A 23,523-nucleotide genomic window follows, 5' to 3' on the forward strand; every position below is an offset into this window, starting at 1 on the left:
TTTTCCATTCTTACCTCTACTAAAGTATTGTGAAAAAAAAAAAAATAATAATAATATAACCTAATAATGGTAATAATGATAATGTTTCTAGTTGAAAAAGGTGCTGCTATTCCAATCAGATTCTTGTTAATTTATTCCCCTTTTTTTTTTTTTTGCAAATTAGATGCAAAAGTGAGCAGGAAATTCAGTCACAAAGGTTAATTACAACAGATGACACTTTGAAAATTAAGAACTGCTGCAGTGCAATTTCCACTGTACCTTTGGTTCCGTCATGTTGATGCCCACGAGAAAGAGAAGCTCGCCAATGAAGAGGTTGAAGCAGAGGTTTTTGTGGATGGTGTTGCGGTCACTTTGCAGACCTCTGAAGAAGCAGAAGGTGAAGAGGCTGATGGCCAGACACACCAGAGACACGGCGATGCCCATCCTGGTGATGACGGTCAGAAGGACCTCATGCAGGCTCCCCTCCCTCTGCAGGGTCACACAACAAAGCAAGGGCTGACCTTCACATTTGCACTTGTCATTATCGGGGCAGGCCTTTTAAGCACATAATCGTTCTTGAAGTGTAAACTCAGCCCTCATGGAAACAATATAAATCTTTACTGAGAAAATGGAAACACACAATCTGTCTTGTGTGTTTTTGTCTTGCAATATGAACTCTAATAATCACAGACACCTGCACACAATATAAAACTGCTGCAAGATTGAAATGCATATATACTAACAAAAAGGTTTTTGCCAGATAGGCAATAACCATTGATATATATGCAGACAAAAAAAAGGAAAAGCCTTTTGATGTTTTGAATGTTGACATAATTGTTATTAATTGCTATAATTAAACTAAAGCTTACATATTTACACACACTAAATTATGGAAAGCAATTCTCGTTGAGTTCAATAGCAAACTTGCTGTCAGAGTCGGATCTACGCTAGTGTTCTTATGGACATTTGATTGATTAGTGTAATTCAAACTTTACAAACTAATAAGCTTTAATTGAACCTGATGACATTCTGTATTCAAACTGAACATGATCAGTCATCATTTCAAGCAGAACATCTTACAGAAAGTGCCTTCAGAAGAAAACTTGCCTCATGCTGCTTCAAATCTGTGCATTGTGAGGTAAAACCATGCAGTATTTTAAAAGATCAAAACCTGAATGTGTTTCATTATGGCCCTCAGGCAAATATAAAAAAGGGGACCTGACCAAAATATGACTCTGAGCCATGATGGCCTAAAAGAAGGGGTAATTCCTCTTGTGATATTTGTAATTTTATTGAGGCCAGGAGTCACAGTTGAGGCGATGTGTAGGGGTGATCGGTGTGAGGCCAAGCCCAGCCGCTGGGCTCTGGTTTCAAACTGTGGTTAAGATTGAGGTTTAGACAGATGACAGGCACAGAGTTCAGGAGTTGGGATGTATTATTAAACAAACCACAAACTTATCCTCTACATTTATTACTGGCTAGGTTCGCGCTATACATACTACTTATCTTGTAATTGGATTATAATTGCATTTTGTGACCAAATGGATTCTGCACCACTTCAAGAAGGGTGAAAACATAAGTTAAAGCCGAGGCTACACTGTTTCCCATGATAATCAGGGACACGTGCATGGAGGAAGAATATTAGACACGGACCACAGGTAAAGTATAATTGCCTTCGATAATGCTGTGCCACTTCCTATCCTGATCTACAGTCTGCCTCTTTTAAAATGACAGTTCCTGCCTGTTTCCTACCTTTCGCTCCACCTTTACCTTCTCCCCCAGCTATTATCAAATTATCTCCTCTGAAATGCCACTCTCCATCTGGCTGTGAGTGCACAAATCACTCGGAGGGATAGTAGGAAGAAGAAGTAACAGAAAGGAGAAAATAGCCCATGCAAAACACTAGGTAAGGTGCAATTACCACATTTCCTCGATGAGCCATGAGGATGGCGAAGTTGGTCAAGTGACTGCAGGAGCAAGTGGTGTGGCTTTTGTTGGTTTCCAGCAGTTTGCAGCCCTGAGTGGACCAGTATCCCATCATGCTTCGCTCCGAGTAGTTCCAGAAGGAGCAGTTGGGGTTATAATAGTGTTCCTTCTACAAAAGCAAAGAAAAACAACTATTAAACTTACAGCTTTGTGGACAGACACACTTTATATGTTCTTATATTTAACTAAAGTTACAGGATGTCAGTGCTAGATGATAATTACGCCGCCTGACCTATTATTATCTAAGCAGTTAAAATAATTTGGTTAGCGATAATTGCTTAGGATTAAAAATAAACGTTAAAAACAATCAAAATTTGACAAGATAAGGAGATATGAGATCATGATAATTTCAGGTTCAAAGCAAAACACAAAACAGCAACTTTTATCTACATGTCTCATCAGTGTAAGTTACACGAAAGCCTTCTCATAAATGTTCTTTTTTTCCCCACAACACACAAAGTGCTAGATTTAACCATCACTGTAAATGGGAGTGAAATCATTTCAGCATTTGCCACAGCCCAGCTCTATAATGTGCTCTGGGTGAATCTCAAGAGGGGTCTTACGTCCAGGTGTTCCAGTGTGAAGATCACGGGGTCGGCCACAAACACGCGGCTGGACTCCTTTGTGATGGAGGCCGACAGGATGTGGGAGTTGACGGTGAGAGAGAGGTTGTGTTTGTTCAGGTCCCCCATTCCCCTCAGAGTGGCATTTTCCATGCTGAGGAACTGACCCAGGTGCTTGTAAAGCACAAAGACCAACTTGGCCACACCTGCAGGAAAAAAATTAAGAAAATCATCAGATATGCAGCAAAACTCACAACAATGCAACAAAAATACACCACTTACTCGGTCACTGCTTAGTGTATATTCAAAGCATTAAAAGGCTCTTTGCCATCCTTTGAATTTGCACTTTAGAAATGATTAAAAAGATTCTTATAGCGCTAATAGCGCTAATAGTATTAATGTTTTGCTCATTTGAGTACGGAGACAGATGAGATGCATTTCTGTGTTGTTAGACACTTCATCATATCACAGATACTCCTTTTCTATGCACACAGTTGATGACATAATCAAATCATTCTTTACTATTGCATTGAGTTATATAAATACTTTTAATCCTCAGTCACCAAATTATAATAAACACAATGGCTTATCAAAGGCAAAGCTATGAAATAGCCATACAAAAGAAAACAATATACCATTCTGAAGAAACAGCTGTGATCCCAAATAAATGTTTTATTCATTTATTTATTTTCTTTCAAATTCATATTTAACCAAAGCATTCCAGTGTTTCTATCTCTTGCATGGGATAGATTGCTTTTGAGGAAAAAAAAACAACAAAAAACGAAGAATAATAGCATGAAGAACCAACAGACATGCTGAAAGAGGCATTTGAAGGCAACATGAATGAAATAACTGAGGGCTAATTTACTTTAAAGATGCTGGTTGTTTAATGGGGAGATATTAGTAGTAGTATTTTATATTCACTTTTTCTTAAAAAACAATTATTGGGGAGTTACTATCAACTCAAGTACTCTGATATCACAGCACTCAAGTAGTGGAGGCAGCCTTGGCCTGAAGATTTGATTGCAGGGTACTATGACGTCACAGACCCAGATCAGTGTAGAATTATTCTGCTTTATTGGCCCCCAACTTCATACCTCAGATTCATACCAGGCTACAATAACTGTACTTTTTTTTTTTTTTTTTTTTTTTGTGGCACTTTGAGATTCTCCGAATGGAAAGTGCATTATAAATTAAATTTATTTTTATTATTATTATTATTATTACTTTAGAAGTGAGGAGGAAAACCCTAACCCCAAAGCTGGAGTAGTGGATGCCTGGAAAATTTGGAGGAAAGAGCAAAAAAAGCACAAATGCATCTTAATATACAAAATACTTAAAGGGGACCTATTATGGCATCTAACACCTATTTTAAACAGGCCTTGAATGTCATAAAAACAAGCTTTTGATTGTTTTTGCTAAATAAATTAGAAATTCAGCCTCTGAGCCATGTCTTTATCTTCCCAGTCTCTAACCTCATTATCTATGCGGGATTCTGAGTGGGCGGGGAGGCTATGATAATGAGGCACTGTGCTGATTGGCTGCCTGGATGACGCGATACACCGATACGAAAAAATGGCGGAAGCTCCGGCTGGCGGAGTTAGTTGTGGGCGTGGTTTCACGCATCGGAGGCCAACCTATGTAAATCGCATTTTGGTTACGTAACGAAAGGGAGCAGAATCTGAACGGCTCGTAGAAGCCACATCACACTGGACGGCTCATCCGGGCGGCTGTACAGACACTGCAGAATTTGGTTTCTTTCCTCCTTCTCTGAGTTGGCAGGCTGAGGGAAGACCACTTTATATATGTTAAAGCAAGAAAAAAAGTGTTTTTTATAATAGGTCCCCTTTAAATTCTTTAGGGGTTTCTTTCCTCACGTTCCTTCTGTCTGTCTGTTTGGGTACCAATTAACTTACGTGATGTTCCCCACAGAAATATATTCAAACGTACACACTAGCAGTTAACTTACATGCACTGTGGATTTGATGCAGTCTTGTTTATGTTAGTGTCCATGTCGAGAGGCTAACTGAAAGCCAAGGTTGAACAGGGTTTTCCTGACCTATTGTCTGAGCGGCGAACCAACAATCCATCTGAATCATACGTAACGGAAATATGGCTAACATGTCATCGCCTTTCATTGCCATTTGTTTGCACCAATGTTAACTTTACTTTTACTTCTTGCAGCATGCAGTCTGTGTCAAATAAAAACCTTATTTTTCAACACACACCAATTTTGGCCATTGAGCTCATTCACTACACAACTGATGGCAGGTGCTTCTGTACTTGCATGTGTGCAACACCAGTCGTGTGCACTGAGCACATGTATGAGACAAGTGCAAGCAAATAACATGGATGCAAGCAGTAAAACCTGACTGGCAGAAAGGGTGACAGATCATTTCCCCCTGCCAAGCTGAAAAAAAAAATTGGTTGTGGTCTTTACACTCACCTCAGCCTCCACGGATGGTATACGTTTTTTTTCTCCATGATTTCTCACACAATCCAAAAGCATGCACCTTAGGTTAACTGTTGATTCTAAACTACCCACAGGCGTGTGTGTGATTGTTTGTTTATGTGTGGCCCTGCAATGATCTGGCAACCTCTCAATCCAGCAGCCCTCGAGAGCCAGATGTGGGCGACCCGGGTCTAGATGAATTAAACTCTTCAAAGACGTGAGGAGTTCGAGGACCATTCTAGTATGAGAAGAGTTATCTTTTAAGGAAATAAATGTATCAATAATGAGTCAATATATGTTTGATGTTATCCTGAGAACTGTCAAGAGAACATCAGCTAAGAACCATGGGAAACCTTCAGCACCAAAGACCGACCTATGTGCTTCATATCTAGTGGAATCTTTTTGTGTATTTTGATTGGCAGTTGTTTTTTTTAATTGTTTATGAAACTGCTCTGAAAGTGATCCCAACAATGCTGCTTACCACTTAAATTGGAATTATATTTAAAGATATCTTTTTATTGTTATGGTTATAGTTCTTTGTGTGAATAGCCCAAGCTCTGAGGGACCAATTATACTTGGCTGCTGATACGAACAAGGACAACTGCGGGCACAGCAGTCACGGTTGTTCTCATTATAATACCTGTGCAGAGTTCGCTTGAAGGTTTGTTTTCTGTAAATACACAGTATCTCTGGAGCACTTGCATCATGTCAGCAGACCTCATCAGTCTCAATAATTTCATCAACGCAGAACCCTCTTATGACAACACGTACATCAAGCGGCCCCTTGTACGCATTGCCAGTCAGACTATTCACCAGACGTCTTACTATTCTTTTGAAATATCTAATTAAATCAAAAATGTTAATTGTTATGGGAAATATTTGAAAGACATAAAGATATAGTAATTGTGTGGAAGACAGAAAGAAGGTTGCATCTGCCAATGTAGCATCTTCTCACCATTTTTGCTGTTGACTTTCACAGTGTTGGCGGACAGCTGAAGAGTTGCCCCGCCCTTGTTCGTCTGTGGAAATCTGAAGTCTTGTACCTGACCGTCGGTGCTCAACACGTACACGTCCAACACTAAGAGAAGGTGGGAGGTGAGGGAAGAGGTAAAAAGGGAGATGTATTACTTATATGCAAGATTTCAAAAGCTTCACACAGTGTATAATAAAGCTCTAATGTGAAGCCTGGTGGCATGTCTGCAAAGACTAGATGTCCATTGTAACAGTAACAAAAGTCAAATCGTATTGGCAGAATCCCGTGGGGTGACATTTACATAAAGAAAAAATCATGTCACTAAGCTGTTGGCTGGCATTGTGGAAGCCTCTGAGGCAAGAGCAAAGGAAAAAGTATTGACAAGTGCTGCGATCAAGGATGAGTGACTGCAAGCACACAGCCCACTGCAGCGTGAATGTCAAATATTCATAGGACCCAACATGTAATTGAGCTTTACTTTTACTTTCTTTCTCCCTGTGGATTCACATAACTCGGGGCATGATGAGCAAATCTCTGAAAATCCTCCAAATTCCTGCAGCCGTCTTCTCTGGTACGCCAGATGCCGGGTGGTGCTCCCTTTGATGTATGAAATTATTAAAGGGTCAGGAGGACGTGCATATCGACACACTCCCTCCCGTCAGAAACAAACTCACTTCCGCAGATGGAGGATGGAGGGAGAGATCAGAAATCGTTCTGCGCTTGCTTTCACCCTCTGTCTAGATTTGCAGCTTACTTTCTGTTTCTCCTTGTTTTGTCATTGATTCTCACCGGGAGAATTTGGGCTTCAACAAAGTGCTAATTAGAAAAAAAAAACGAAAACAAAACAATAATTTTCAGCTTTTTCAACTCTGCCACAAAAGGTCAGATAAGGTTTTAGCTGCTTTTGTGTTTTTTATTTGCGTGGGTGTATTTATGTTTCTTGGAAAATTATCTCCTTCATGGGAAAAGCAGAGCTTGACAAGCTTATGAATTCTACCTGATTGCAGTGATTAAATAGTCAATGTTCAGCATATGGCACAAATCTATTAATCAGCGCTTTTGATGAAGAGAGATCTAGCCGTTATCAGCTTGGGTAACTGCTTCTTAATGAGAAAGGCTTGGAAAGCGGATAGAAAGCCGTTTGAATGGAACAGTGCCATTCAGTTGGTGTCTTTGTTTTCCCCCAGAGGTCTGGAAAGTTCATCTTGCAGCACGCATTCAATGAGGTGTCTTTACAAAGAAAAGATCATAAATCAAAGCGGGATAAGACAAAAAAGGGTGAGTGAGAACCCATAGCTACAACAACAGAGATCTAGCGGCCCAACAAGTAGAAACATGACAGTTCACGGTACAAAGGTGACTGAAATGAATGAGATTGTGTTACTAATAAACTGCCTGTCAGGACAAATTTGCTCTCTTTTCTTTTGTGTCATGTCAGATCTTACGTTGTAACTACCGCAAGATAAGACGTGACTGTTCTTGAGACCGCGACCCAGCTGAGCGCAGCCAAAGTGAAAAGCCATCAGCATTATAATACCTGACTGACAGATGCACAAACGCAGTTATCTTTGGTTTACATGAACTTACTGATATTCTCCGCAGGTACTTTTACAATCGCAGGCTCGATCAGGTTTTCTGCAAGGACGAACGCCCCTTCCTCCAGGGTATCCAGGAGCATTGTGGCAGCATGCGATTGCTCTGTGGAGTTCATGTCTTTCCAAGATTTCAGCGCTTCCTGCCTCAGGAGGTTGTCAACAGTGTCCACGATTGCCTGTATCCATGGAGACAAGTGAAATGTCAGGTCGCTGTCCCCTCCCATCATAACTTGAGTTTAATAACAAAGTGCTGGGGACTGTGAGTAAAATATAAAAAGGGACACAAGTGGGCAAAACTGACAGCAGCAAGACTGAAATGGAAATATCAAATTCACTCCGACTGCAGGCATGAGGGCTCATCACGGATAACTGAATTAATAATGCTAAAAAACATACACCAGCTTGAGAGCTAAAATGGAAGAAAAATAAATAAAATGAATGCCCCTCCACTCCCCGCGCGCTTCTCCTTCACTGAATAAAACTTCAGACAAAAGAACAATCATATTCATGGTCCATTCTCGTTTCAACGACAGGAACTGCTGACACTGTTTTCCAGGAGGAAAAGAGGACATTATCAGTAAATGCATGACCAACCAGAAGTCTCACTCAAACTGGGGAGGGAGAAATTCTGCTTGTTTTCAATAGAAATCCTTTAATTTCCTGCTTTCTGATAAGCTGTAAGAAAGAAAAACATTCCAACAAAACCACACAAGTATGATATGTTGATAAAACAAAAGTTCCCTTTGACCTTGGACGGGTGAGTTCATGAATCTGGACTGGCAAAATTAAGAAACAACATGACTAATGTTCTGTAATCCCACAAAAACAGGACAGTTGCATAAAGCTCTAGAGCAGCCTTTCCCGCCTGTTGCAGAGTGACAATTTTACCATTGGTGCGATTAACCGCACGACCTGGCTAAATAATGGTGATTAACCAAAACAAGTCCCAGTTCACAGCACCAATTAGTCACAGCTCTGATTATCCCAAACACTAATTGACCAATGAGAGGATTTTCCATATGTCTGGACTTAAAACAAAAGGGATCAACCCAAGTCTGCACTGATATATGATTAACCGCAAGCTTTAACCACCGAGCTCATGGTAACCACAAAAATGATAACTGTATCCAGACAAAGAGCTCTCCGTGTGCCTGTGCGTCTCGGGTTCAAGCACAAAAATCAATCTCTGTGGCCGTGACCTTGCTGGCAATTGGAAGCGTGTGTGCCGCGACTGGAGTAGGTGTGTTTGGTGTATGCGAGAGACAGCAAGAAGGCAGGAGAAAAAGCAGAGGTGATTACAGATTTGGAACCATTACAGCAGGAAAGCCTTCCCCTACGTACAGGTAAGTCATCCGCGAAGGATGCAAGAAATCCAAAAGAAGAGGAAGAAGCAGAAGAAAAAGAAAAAAAAGTCTGTCTTTAATTTTTGTTGCAAAGAAGAAACCTGTCTTCTGGCTGGAACTTTAATTCACGCCTGGGTGGAGGTCACTTTACAAATCAAAGGGGTGCGACGAAGGGAGCCTCTGTGGTTGCCTGTAGCTACAGGAGCATATGGTGAGAGTTCACTGAACAGTCAACATTTAAGCTGCTCTAACTACAAGAGAAATGGAAGATCATGATCCTGTTGGCTCACATGATCAGTGGTTTGTGGGCATGTAAATATCAAATGACATGATTCGAGACCCCATCTTAATGTTTTAATGATGTCATAATATCGGTATGTGGACATTACAATATATTATATTATTATATATTATATTATTACATCTTAAATTCTTCAACAATGCCCTTTCCTTTAAAATAAAACAGCACTGTCGTAATACTTTAAGTTACCTGTTCATTAGAAACATTTAATCCTCTGATGGGGAAAAAAAGAAGATGTTATAATGTTTTGTCCTACACATTGATGTAGAGGGATTCATTTAAACAAAATTTCTGTGACCAACTGGATTTAAACATTACCCGTGAACTTACTGAATCACAGCCCTTCATTGATGCTGCGGCAGGGCGTATTGAGTTATATTGCCCCGTCAGTACATCCTGCAGATTAGCAGGCTCCTCCTTAATAAACGGAGCAGGCAGAAGCAGTGCAGTTCAGTGCATCTGTCACTGGATAGTTTGTGTCGATCTGCTGATGCTCTTTATGAGTGTCATATTTAACCTTTGTGGTTTGGCCAGCAAATTAGTTTTCCCTGGACATATTGGGCCACACAGAAAGCACTGCCTGAAACACGTACTTTCATGGCAATTTTTTATAAATAAAAGATTTTGTGTCTTATTTTGAAAAATGACCCAACAGTTCCATGGGGCAAGCGTGAAGACGAGTAAAAGAAAAATGCAAAATGACCACAGTTTTCATCGCTGCACTTCATAGGTCATAGCTGGGGACCATTTGAAACCCCCCTCCAAAAAGAAACAACAAAAAAAACAAAACAACCATCTATTTTCAGACAATTTGTATGAGTTATCTATCTTATCAATGAATAACTTCAACAAATTAGATACAGAAACCAACAGAAGTGGAAAAGATTTCCCTGCCTATGCTCCTGACTGGACTGGTCTAATTCCAAGTGCATTAATAGGTATTGACTAGACTGCTTCAATAAACAAGTCCAACTGCTTTCTGTTCAAGCATTTAGTATCTTAAACATGTGCCGTTGCTGATTATTGTCACTCTTTAAATTAACTCATTAAAGCAATTGTGGAATAGTGAACAGTCTGTTAAGATGGGTTTGCTTGTTGCAACGCTCTTGCACATCCTGCAACAGTTAGACCAGTTATCATAATACAACCTCTCAGCACCAATATCAATATCTGCTCCATGTTTGGGGTCAATAGAAACTGACAGCAGCTCAACTAACAATGCAATGGCACCTTTATTAGCACTGTTAGTTGAGATAGAAAGATCATTTTAAATGAGTGGAAGGAGATGGTAAAACCATTTCATGTCAGTGAAATGAAAATAAAAGAAACCAGAATTACAACTCCACGAGTGTAAGTAACACAAAATAGCATCATTTGTTTAAGTCGGTGCAATCCATCTTGTCTCATGTGTTTACACATTGCAGTTGTCTTTCAACTGAATCTACTTGAGAAAATAAACTCCACCAAAAAATAAGTGACAATTAGACAGAAACGTAAACATAACAATGAGCTCAGGAATTAATCCCTGAGATGAAACAGCTCCAGGGGGAGAGGGGATTTTTTTTGGGGGGGGGGGCTATAAGGCCAGGGAAGACTAGAGATACCTTTGAAACAAGTGACAGAGCGCACCGCCACTTTGATCACACTCCTGGCTGACAGGGAAGTGCTATAACAATTGTGAGAAGGTAATTATTCACGCAGTGCGTAAAAAGCCAACAAGAGTGATGGAGAGCGTAAAAAGAGTGCAGGAAAGAGGAAAAATGAGAGACGCTCGTAGAACCAAGGGAACACATGAGAAATAGAATGAGGCAAAACAGGATGATTTACAGAGGCATTCTCGGACGGACAGAGTGACAGAGAAGCAGACAGCAGAGACAGCTGACAAAGCACATATATTTTGTAAAAAGCAGGTCACCTGGCACATACACAGCCAAAGACAGACACAGACAATGCTGCATGCTGAGAGTCAGACGTCAGGAACTGGGGTAAAAGAGCAACATGAAAAGCCTGGCAGTTATACCTTCATGTATGCTCGGCATGTCTTCTCTCTTTTTTGTAGCTTTTCCACACAGCAGGAGAATTAAGCATAAGAGAAAGATTGCAGAGAGAGGTAGTAAGAGAAAAGGAAGCATTAAATCTTGCGAGTTAGGATCAATTACAAAAATAATTAAAAGAAGGAAAGGCATCGGTCTCTGAAATATAAGCTTAAGACAAAGTGACAGTCCTGAAAAGTCCAAAGGGAAGTCAACAGTTTGAGTCTGAACTCAGAATATACATCTGACAGTAGTGAAAGGAGGAGATGAAAAATACACCAAGACTGGAGAAAAGAGAAAAAAATGCTGTGAGCACATTTTGATGCTCCCCATTAGTGGCACTTCAAAATACACAAGAAAATAAACAATTTGGGATGAGGCCAGTTTTAATTCACGTCATGCAGAAAATGTTGCGCTAGCCAGTTTTATAACCCTTTGGTAATCTGTTGGTCTTCGGAAAATCCACATTCCCTTCAAACGGAGTAAAACGGCAGAAAAATGACGTGTTTCAGCAGAAACCTAAAGTGATCAAACAAGTTTTTAGTGGTTTTCCCAAATACACATCAAGCTTACAAATAAAGGCTTAATAATTCATCTATGTAGTGGTTCGGATGTCAAGTATTTTGTTGCTGTTTATTTGAATTTATTTTTGCAAGCTGAGTAAACATTCTGGACTTTTGGAACATCCTTGTCTTGTCTTAAGCCTAAATTATTTTTACATTTACATTTTTGCAGGCTGCAACATATTGTCTGCAATCAGTGTGTGTGTGTGTGTGTGTTTCTTTTAAATATATTATTTGAAAAATAAATGTGTTTTGTAAAATTATGTGACAAAGTGCTTCTTTAAATATCTTGTTATGGCTACATTTTTCTTTTATTATGTTTTCCTTTCACACCATTTTTTAAAATCTTTCCTTCTATGCCGTTGTGCTTTGCTTTTCCAACATGAAAACCTGCATTTCTTAACCACTGATGGAGATGTTGAAAAGTCTACATGTGGGACAAAGTGCACAGAAAGAGAAAATACTACGGTTACAGAGGTGCAACCATCTGAATGGAAGGATAATTGAATAATTTAATTCCCAAGTCATAGTAGGCGGCTTCAAGAGTAACTTAATAACTGAAAGTAGGTTTTCACTGCCTTCTGTTTTGCCTCATGTGTGAGGTGGGTTTCACTGCAGCTGTAACAACATAAATCCGTAATGTCATTGGATTCACCTTTACATTGCTGCAGATATAAAGAAATCAGGATGTTCTGAGTTGCACGGGGTTGTTTTTCAATAGTTGTAATAGTTGTGTATGTATCTAAACATATGGTGAAAACTTTGGGTGAAAATTCCCTTGTTTACCGAGCAATTACTGTCTCCAAAGTTTGAATAGCAATGCAATTTCTCAAGCTGTCATTCATCTCTCCATGGGACTGCCAACAGCTGAAAGAGGTAGGTTTGTCTTGAGCCTGCTCTTTTCTCAGTAGGTGCCTGCAAAAGCTGCAGGACAGAGCAGTTCCACACTTGTCAGCAATGAAGAGTTATTCTCTGTGTTGTTGGGGGGTTTGTGGCCATTAGCTCCAACAAGGTGGAACTTCCCAGTGAGCCTGTTTCTCCAAAAGCCCATAATTACCCTGGAGCTGCAGGGGAATGAGGTTCCCTTCAGGGCTAGGCCAGCCCCTTAGCCCCCTCACCGAACATATGCGTGTGATATCTAGGCATGTGAAAGCGCAAAGGCAGCTCTGTGTGTAACCTCTAAGTATCCTGCTCATGATTATCTTCAGAATTGGGAAATATTTCAATAAGAGGCAAAAAGGGATTGTCATAGCACCTTGTTGAAGCTGCGTCCAACTGAATCCTTCTCGTTGGGCCTCAGCTCCTGTAGCTGAGCATCCAGGATGTCCACGAGCTGCTCCATCAGACGCACCGAGGAGCTGACATCTCCAGCAAACACCGGTCCCTGCGTGTGCCGTGCTAGCTCGTTGGCTAAATTGGCTGCATTTTCACCACTTCGAATCTAAAAAAAAAAAAAACAAGAGAGAGAGGAAAGCAAAGAGGTGTAAGGGAAATGTCAGAGATGCAGGCCTGAGATAATGGCTTTGTAACGCCAACCTCAATAATTCATTCCACATACAGTACGCCTCAGTTATAATCCACTGAAACCTGACTTAAGGAAAAAAAAAGAAGAAAAAAAAAACGTAACCGGGTAGCTTAAGAAAAGTAAGAAAAAATAAATCTGTGCCTAACAATCATGAACGTTTGACTGTGACCAGCATAAACCAGGAGGTACTATTATAACACGCCTTGCTATACAGCACATTTCAAAGATTATATTTATATCCTGACTGGGGAGTCACTTGCATTTGGTGTAAATTGATTTGTAAAAGGAAACTGTAAGGAAATACCGGGGAAAAGCATTAATACAATTCAATCTTTATTTCAGTATTGGCTATTTAGTTTAAAAACAAACCATAGTACAATGGCTATAAACCCAGTCACTGGAAGTTAAATGTAAGCAAGACCTGATATTTGTTATAATACTCTCAACAGAGGCAGTAAAATACACGTTTTTTTTTTGGTTTCATATTTTTAAAAAGACAAAATATGTTGAAAATAAATAAGATAACCAAGGCTCCTGTCAGTGCTCTGTCACATAAATAGAGAGTATACCCATTTGACAATAACTGCAACAACAATAGCGCTTCACTTTCCTGACAACTTTGCATTGTTGCGTGAATGCAGCTCAAAATGTTACAATAAATTACTTTGATTTGTTTATTCATTTTGTACTATTTGTTATTTGCATATTGCCTTGAGGGAGGATGAAGAACAGGACAGTCCAACGTGCTAAAAGTATCCAAGTTAATGCTGCATACTAAAGTTTTTTGAATCATGGTAACCGTTGTAAAAAAATGTTTTTGTCTAACATGAAAAAACAGACTTCTGTTTTCCATAGACACTTTATTTTAGTCAATTCCTCTCCCAGGGTGCAATATGTTTTGTGTTTCTGTTGCATTATTGTGCATTCAGGCTACCAAAGCTCTTATCAGCACATCTACATTTCTACCTGCACAACATCAAAGCACTGAAGAGCTGAGGAAAGGAGCCGAGCCTTTGATTCCCAGCAGAACGCTGCAGCTCTTGATGTTTTAGATAGCACATTTCTTTCTGCTGTCACATGGTTTTAACTTCCCTAAAAAAAATTAAATGCACTTGAAAAAAAGAGGGTACCTGTTTGGAAAATAAACCAATAAAGCGACGGGATCAACTATTGCACATGCACCCTGTTTGATTCGGGCCAAACATAATTCACAAACTATCATTTTACCTTTTGTGCCACTTGAGTCACCCAGTGGGAGGTGCAGTTGCTGAGGTCTGGTCCTTTGGAGCACCAGGTCCCTGCTACGGCGCAGAGGAAAGTGGCGATGCCTGCACAGAGAAACATAACTGTTGGAGGAGAGCCAAAATCTTGCTCCGATACCGTGTCTCCCACTGATCTCCCATTTCCACAGATACCTCTGTGCAGGAAGCTAACCGTTCAGCAGGAGCAATGATTTCAAAAGATCTGAAAGCTTAGGAACTGTGCAGAATGCATTTAAAGGAAAAATGTAAAAAACTTATACTACATAGCTTGAACTTACCTGAAGAGAGAAGTAACAACAAAGAGGATCAACCACAGTTTATCATTTCTCACAAACCTAGACACTGCACAGCTTTAACCATCCTATATTCTCCCTTACTTTTAAAATACATGAATAAGACCTTTACTACAGTCTATTTCGTGATTTAATTCTCTGACAAACCTGCTTTATATTTTTCCATCGTACTGACAGATTCTGGGATGGTCTGCAAAGCTAATTTCTGCAACATTACTGCAGTGGGATCAGTTGGAAAAATTCATATCACTACATCACAAAAAGCTTCTGGTAGCTTTTAAATCGTGTTAAATATAATATTTTCAAATGATGAGCAAACAGCAGGAATGTACATTATTAATTTCATTTCATGTTTTTTTTGTTGGTTTTTCTTCTTTTTCCATTTCGGGGAAAGTGAAAGCCTCTAATTATCGTAAACCAAGGTTTAAAAAAAAAAAAAAAGACTTCATGCTTAGGTGAAATGTTGTCAAATATAAAATTACACTGACATGAACATAATAGGGACGGTTTCAACATCTTTTGTCAGGTTGCTTGGAGCTAAGGATCAGTTTCTGGCATTTTTATTCAGAGGAAAGGCTGTTCAAGGTCATTCAAAATAGCAAGAACAAAACATAAGACATTTGTCAATTTTCAATCAATATGCAAATTATCCTTGCAACATGTGTCTTTCCTTTTTTGTAAACTGGAAAATGTCCATGAGAAATAACATTTCTAAGACTGTTGCTTGTGGTGTAGTTGCAGTGGATTAGGTCTTACTGTACTCCAAAATGAATTTTGTACTGAATTAGAATTTTTATTATTATTTCCTTTTAAGACATTTGGGAGCAGGCTTTATAATCAAAATATTGATGCTGTCACATTGTTGAAAATTAATTAACCTTTAAATTGAATAATTACATTTTTGATAAAGCCAATGTTATTTTGTTATTAATTTTGCTTTGTTGCTGTAGGTTAGATGAGAAAACTGACACCACTGTCATATCTGTCGATATATCTTAATAGAATTTTAGAGGTAGGCTTTTTTGGGCTGTTCAGTTAAGTTTGAGTATACCGTCTGTAGTGTTAATGCTTTAAAATATGAATGATTTAAACTTCCACAAAAGAATATTTCCTTAAATCCAATTATTTTGTTACAAAATGTATAGTCCCCACTTTTTTTAAGGGCTCAAATGTACACGTAATTTTGTTGAAATGTCTAAAGTGGTGACAAAAAGGAAAACCTTGAACCCCATAATTGATCCTTACCTCTCGTCCCTTTGGGGCAGGGCCTCTCGACGGAGGTCCCGCTGTGCGTCTGAGGCCAGTCAATGGCCCTCCTCCTGGTGGCCTCGCAGAAGCGTCTGGGTGTTGGAGGCAGCTCGGGCACCGTGGGTTCAGCTGTTCCTGCGCCATGATTGTCCTCAAACGGATCTCTTCCTTCTCTTGGATCTGCACCTGCGACCGTTGTGTCACCGTGGCCCCTCACGGTGGGCTCGGTGGTGGTGGTGAACGTCATAGTGGTCTTGGGTGTGGGTGATGAAACGGAGATCTCCTCGATGGTTGCCACTAGAGTGAGAGAACAGTGAACAGTGAGCTTGTTTGAGTCAGAACTGATCTTGTTTTTGACTTTTTGAGTTTCTATCACCTTGGGGAATTGCAGTCGTTTTGACTTCTATGTTGCACAGTGGTATTGGTAACATTATTATACCCCATAAGTCCTGGAAATAAAAGGACTGTGCATGCTTCACTTCCAACTGATACGTTCCCTAGCTATTTCTGGTTTACTTAAGCCAATAAGTCAGACAACGAAAAGCAGCATGGCAATCTTTGACAAGCAGTGATTTCTCTCTAGCAATGTGTATAGAGCTGATTAAATATCAGCAATGAAGACAAAGGCTGTCTAGATTTTACCCTATTCCCTGCCTTGTTCATTTATTTTCTTTTTGATAAAGCTGGTGTGCACAAGGCGAACTGCACTGCCCTGAGCAAAAACCACACATCAGCAATAATGAGATTCTACCATATTCAGTCCACGCCCATTGAGCAAATCCGTATGTGAAAGCTGACATGTGTGAGTGGTATTGCACTTTTGTTTGCTCCATTACACAGGTGTGTTCCTGCTTAAAGTCACTGCCTGCTTGGAGATTGATATCTGTTGCAGAGAGCCTGAAGATAGCAAGGAAATGAGAGCAGAAATGGGAAATCTGTCAATTTAATACAGTATGAATAGGCAATGTGGATAAAATGGAAAAACAAAGTGAGAGCTTGTGGGTACGTGCGCGTGTGGATGCTGAGGGCTACTCGTGTCCTGGGGGATGGACCACACATTTTTGCCTGCATTTCTCCTGATTGTGTTTTTGAGATAAAAGAAGCTTCCCACAATGAGGTGTGCCCATCTGAAAGGCACTAAAGTGTTGTTTTCAGGTTCATTGGGTGCTTTTGGAAAAATGCAATGCGATGCTATCTGACACACTATCATAAGACACCCATCTCCATTTCCATAGAGAGCATAGTGACAAAGCTGACATTTCATGTTTCACAGTAATCAGCAAGTCAGGAAGAGATTTCCTTTTTCCTTCACATAAAATATCTTTAGTTTGTTGCAAAACTGATAACTGTCGATGAGGGCGGGAGGCCACAGCAAGAGAGAGAAAGAGAGGCGGGAGTCGTAGCAAGAGAGGGGGAGAGAGCGGTAGGGGGTACAGTGTGGCTGAATTGTGGCATTTCACATAGTGACCTTTCCCCCCCCTGACAGGAGCCCTGGGTAATTAGCTTACAGTCATTCAGTCATTGTGAGCCTATTACCCACAATTTCACGAGTTGGCCTGTGGATACAAATGGCATGTGCAACTGACATCAGCTTGGCTGCACTGCTAACAGTTGATGTGCAGTTTGAATTACCATCCATTAATGAGGCATCACCCACAGTCATGGCATTCTTAAAATTTAGTTAAGAGCAAGAAAAAAACACTCAACATAGCCATCTATTTGTGGAGCATGACATGCTGTAAGTGCAATGGACTGATTTTTATATAACACATTTCTTGATAAATAGATTAAGGCTCTGAGGCTGTTAAGGTATATGAATGCTACATTCATAAAATGATCAAAAAGTTTGGGATATATTATGCAATGCAGGAAAAGTTTTTTTCATTGACTCAGGAAAACTGAGAGGAGTCACAGGCTGGCTTGATTGATTCAATAGACACACATAATGCAATACAAGGGCAAGTGTAATTTGGTTTGAGAATATTAAACCTCTCCATACCTGAGTAAACTTCTGCTTTTTTCCACAGGCTGATATAAACCCCAATATGCATCTGTCTGTAACATGGTGCTTACACCACTAGACTAACCTGCTCCCAAGGCCGTTTCTGTCCCATCCGAGACTTTAACACATATTTCTGTGGAATTATCTTTTGGCAAAAATAAATATTTGACCCTGACCCTGAGTAGGAAGAAGCAGGTATAGATAATGTGTGGATAGATGGAGGAAACTATTTTAATTACACTTTTTCACTAGAGAATCTGTTGAGTTAGATATGATATAAAGAACATTGTAAATTTTAATTTACAAGGAAAATAATATATATTTCTCCATTCATCTCCTTTGGGGCTGCAAGGAAAGAAATATTATAACTATATCTGTCGATAATTTATAAATCATTTAGCTTCAAAAATATATCGTGTCGGTTCTTCTTTTAAAATGGCCAGGGTATTGAATCTTTAAAAAAAAATCTTAAAAAAAAAAAGAAATCAGAACAATATATATAAAGCAATAAATGTATTTCTAGTATGACTGATTGAGAGTCGGCTCAGCCAATAACTAGCTATTATCATTTCCTCAACCCTAATCATCATGCTAGCAAGCTTGCCGAAGTAATCAGCAGTTTGTACTAACTCAGCGTCGGCTAAACACAACAGTATTTTCTGAATTCACCATTGAATTATTATGTTAAACGGTATATTCTTCCAGCAGCTTTGCATCTATTATGCAAAACTGTTATACTGTTATACCAGCAGAAAGAGCTCATAGACAGTATGCTGCTGTTGACTTGCCGGGCAACATGGCAGCCCGGTATATGAAGAAAAGGAGGCTTCAAAACCACTTTTCACAAACCAATGTGTCACGTGATTAAAGCCCATTGTTTTTTTTACAGTCAATGGAGTTCCTGTACAAACAGAAAGAGTTTGGTCCACATTGCCAGCAGTGAGTCGGATTCATTACCGGTGACTAGGGGAATTATAATTGAGGTTGCAATTAGTTCTGTGACTGAGAAACATCTGAACATAGTTTTAAGGAACAAACAATTAACAGAATTTAGAATGAACTGGTGGTGGCCTGTTGCCCCAAAAAAGCTGGGATAGGCTACAGCAGTTCCTCCTGGCCCTAAATATAATTAAGCGGGTATGGATAATGGGGGGTTGGATGGATGGATATATGTTCTGATATACAAGACCTTTAACCTGAAAAATTAAAAAAAAAATGGGTACTAACTCTTGAACATGACTGCGTAAACATTTTCAAATAAAATCATTTGCTGAAAATCCTTTAATGACATTGGCATCTCCAATTACTTGTTCATGCTAATAAACTTGGTTGTTGACTTTCTTGCTCGCTTTTTCAGGCTCTGCCCTTTTGCTTTAATTGGAAGGGGCACTCAGATGTCAACCGAGGGATTTAAAAGAAAAAATCAAAGACAAGATGCTATCATTGTGGTTGTTTGTAGTTGTCGTGTGTTGAGTTTAACAGTGCGGGCAACATCAAGCACATCAGATATGAATCACATCTACTTTACATTATGTAAAGTAATGTGCTCAGATGGCAGTGCATCTGCAGGCTTGTACTAATACCACTGCACCATGCACACTACAATTTTCTTTTGATTGCAAAGAGCAAATTCCCCTCCAGTGAGAGCCTCGTGTCCTCTGACAGCACTCATCTAAGAGAGGGCCGCGCCAATTAGCTTCCATTTCTCTCAAGAGGCAGTGAAGTCACTCTTTATGGGAAATCTGACACCGAAGGCATACTGTTGCCATATGGCGAATAATACCTCTTGTAAATAATGGCAGAGTTTGAGACTGAGCACTTGAAAAATGACTGTGACCAGTGTCAAAACAGAGTGGGTAAATTAAAACAGAGCTAAGGGGAAGGAAATTATCCTGCAAGATCACCGGTCGAAACTCTGGAGATGAGGCAAAATTAGTTTCATCACTTTGCAGCCCCCTTGAGTCATTCATGCATCTGAGAGGAAGATGACAAAAATATTAAGCCATAATCAGATGATGAGAGGTCTTCATATTCTGTTTGTCCTTGCTTTTATGGCTCAGGGTGCTCCATTAACAGCCTTTTTAATTCAAACAACAGAGCAGACAAAACTCAACCTATACAGACCATTGCAAAATAGATATCGCTCAAAGGATGACTAACTGCTATTAAAAGTAACTCCTGCTAAAATCAAGCTTTTTAATTGGCTTCAGTTTTGTAGACTAATCACTGACGAGGCTAATCCACCCAGTAGACTAATAAACAGACAAATCCAGCTTAGAGGAAATTATAATCATCACTTAAAATTAACAGGGAAATTTGGATTTTCCAATGGACATAACCAAATACAGGAAGGGGAGAAATACTTTTTATGGTGTGGTAAATATAAAGCTACCCCCAACAGCTGGTCAGCTCACCACGGATGAGACAGACTCCTGGTTGAGTATCTATGTGTAACCACCAAAATCCAGTTGTTGCGCTGTTTAGCTTCAAACCAAGGCTGTCTTAGAGGATAAGAGCTAAGCTACAGTTGGACTTCTGCCTTTTTACCTGGAGCTCACTCTGATAATTAATGGCAGAGAAATAAATCCCACAAGACATGAAATTTGCATCAGGCTGTTTATGTACACTCATGCTGTTCTACTCGATTCAGGCTTACGTGACTTGTGTTTGTACAGGAAAGCGCCACAAAACAATTCATGTGCACCCTCTAATTTGATGCGGAAGAAGATGTCATTATCCCTGCAAAATAGGGAGAAAGTTGTATAGAAATGTTTGCGTGGGCTGCCAGCTTTATTGATGCTTGTTCTTTAAAGAGCAATAGACAAGAAAAGCTCTAGCCGACATATCTTGTGTCCTCGTGGGGTAATTTATGAGGTCTGAAACTGAATACTGTGGAGCAGCAGGCATAGCACAGTCACAACTAGACGGTCTGAGTCAGAGGGAGATGGGAAAGCAGCTCACGCTGCAGACACAAGCATGCAGACAGATTTAGAATGACACTCGCACCACAACACTCCAAAACTCTGTCACCTGCCCCTATGAGGTCCACTTAAACTGTTGTTTTTTGCCAAAATCCCACAAGCAGAAAAACTAAAGCTCTTCCAAATCATGCCCTTCCTTTATTTTAAAATGTCATGCTTCAGAGGGTGGATTACAGGTTTATTGCACGATACATCTATAAACACCCTGCGTCTTGAAGGCTCACCTAGAGTCATTGTACAAGGATACAAAAGCAAAGGGAAGTGTAGAGAGACGGCAAAATAAATAAGCTTGAAACACATGCACAAACACATGCAACACAAACACTCTTTGCTACCAAATTATTTCAAACAGCTAAGCCTTTTGGACAAAGCCATCAATGGTACCCTTTTGTCTTTAAGGTCTTGAATCAATGTTACCTTAAAGACAAATTCATTTTCTTCTTTCTGTACTTGTTAGTGTGAAATGCTCTCTGCAATTACCACCTAGGTAATTAGTAAATGTAGTTGCACATCAATGGGAATGGATTATTGGTGTTGCTCTAAGTTTTGTAACTTAGGTGTGCTTTTCTCATTGGTATGTGCTCTTTTAAGCTCAACATCTGAACTCCTCATTATTGGTTTGTGTTCACAGTGAATTAGGGGAGCAGTTGCTTTTTTTTTTTTGTTTGTTGTTGGTGGTTTTTGTCTGAATCGGTGAATTGGTTGGGACAGTAAGTAGATACATTAATGTGGGGGAATGATGGGGACCAGAATTTAGCATCACACAATGTTTTAGATGCTTTTTTTCGAAAGTAAAAGGAAAAGACATGTTGCTAAGGTCAGTGATTTTCTGCTTTGATCACTTTGTCAAAACTCCCTTAATATGAACCTATAATCTTGTTGCTATTTCAGCCCCTTTTCCAGCAGAGGCAACACAGCCAAGGTTGATGCTCCTGACAGGAAAGGACACCAACACTGAATTTCGCTACACATATCCTGAAAACCAGAGGATATACACTGAATGTGATGTTCAAGGTAACTTCCCTCTGTGGTCGGTGAATCTTAATAGGCACAATTAATTTCTTTTACGCCTCAAGTGCCCCCCAGTTTCAGAGAGAGACATTATTTCAGCTCCATTAGATTACCCTACAGAATAGGTTGCTTAATTCAACAACATATCATGGGCAGCAATAAATCTTTATAGCTGCATCGTAAAAGTGTTAAAGGTGTAGATCTGAAAAAACTAAAATAAAATAAATAAACAAGAACTAATTATTTTCAGTGGCATTCATAGACTCTTGCATGATGCTGCGGCGGCTGTTGCTGCTGCTGCCGGACTTGGCATCTCGAGATACGTCCTTGTTTAGCACAGAATATATTGAAATGTTCTCATAAAGCACACTTAATGGTCCACAATGACAAGTTCTGTTGCAAAGGCACATTTTCTGATTTAATTCAAATGACAAATCATTGGCAGAAAACCGGCACTTAGAGTAATGAGTGAAATCAACAACGGAGTTCTGTTACTGCAGCAAGTCACATCAAGTCTATGTGGCATTTATGTTTACCCAGGCATTACAGTAGCTGAGAGCACATTAAACCCACAACCAAAAATGCTCTGCGATGGCCACTCACTTCTCTCTCAGAGACTCTTTAGAGACAAGGAGGGTAATTATGATAATTCAGTGGTTAATTACATTTACATACATCAGGACGGGAGCAGCGGAGGCATTTAGGCGTCTGCGTGCATGATCCACTCATTCACTTTTGAGCATTTTTAATATTTCCCCAAACGTACTCTTAATTGAGAGGTTTGGTTGTTCAGCAAAACAGACACAAAAAATTGTGATCCCTACCACACCCCATCCCCCCCATGGGTGTCGAGTTATCATGCCGGGCAGATTCCAGCGAACAGCAGGAAAACAAACAGACGTGTTGACATTAGGTCACAGTTCAGAAGCACGCAGCCTCCACTGAAGCATCAACCCCCTTTCCCTTTGACAGCACAGGTTAAGAATCAGATTTCTGTGCTTGGCAACCCCCTGCTGAATATCCAGAAGTTAAAAATCATAACCTAATCTGGACCAGCGCTCAGGGGGGGGGAACCTGAGCCTCTTACGTGTCACTGAGCTAGGCCAAGATTCTTGTTTCGACACTCCATACAGGAGACTTATCTGGGTTGCACTGGATAAATTGGCTGCTGTCATGTCACTAAAACCATTATCAGCCTGATGTAACACCCCTGTCTGATGACACGTGTGTCGCCTCGGAGCACTTCACAGATTAATTTAGGCCTAACAAGATTCTTCACCGTAATAGGTATCTCTTTCCAGTGATTCTTCTGTACAATTTCACCATGCGGTCTATAACTCATGCATATATCAACCCTTGAAAAATATTAGCCTACAATAGGTTGGCAATTATCGCCTCATCTGTTACAGAAAG

At 39.9% G+C, this 23,523-nt stretch overlaps 1 protein-coding gene across 9 annotated transcripts in view; it reads right to left on the reverse strand.

Moving 5' to 3' along the window:
* The window catches only part of LOC133452779 (adhesion G protein-coupled receptor L2-like), a 91,506-nt gene that overhangs the window by 15,164 nt on the left and 52,819 nt on the right, over positions 1–23,523 (reverse strand). For 7 of the 9 annotated variants that reach the window (XM_061732406.1, XM_061732408.1, XM_061732413.1 and 4 more), the window contains exons 6-14: positions 16,114–16,413; positions 14,541–14,641; positions 13,044–13,229; positions 11,213–11,251; positions 7,541–7,724; positions 5,936–6,058; positions 2,529–2,734; positions 1,901–2,074; positions 259–468 (exon numbers count right to left, since the gene is read on the reverse strand). In XM_061732406.1, the coding sequence (XP_061588390.1) occupies positions 259–468; positions 1,901–2,074; positions 2,529–2,734; positions 5,936–6,058; positions 7,541–7,724; positions 11,213–11,251; positions 13,044–13,229; positions 14,541–14,641; positions 16,114–16,413 (1,523 nt within the window). The remainder of the gene's footprint in view (positions 1–258; positions 469–1,900; positions 2,075–2,528; positions 2,735–5,935; positions 6,059–7,540; positions 7,725–11,212; positions 11,252–13,043; positions 13,230–14,540; positions 14,642–16,113; positions 16,414–23,523) is intronic. The other 2 variants (XM_061732407.1, XM_061732409.1) reach the window with 1 other exon arrangement.

The sequence above is a fragment of the Cololabis saira genome, chromosome 10 (assembly GCF_033807715.1).
Source record: "Cololabis saira isolate AMF1-May2022 chromosome 10, fColSai1.1, whole genome shotgun sequence".
Lineage (NCBI taxonomy): Eukaryota > Metazoa > Chordata > Actinopteri > Beloniformes > Belonidae > Cololabis > Cololabis saira.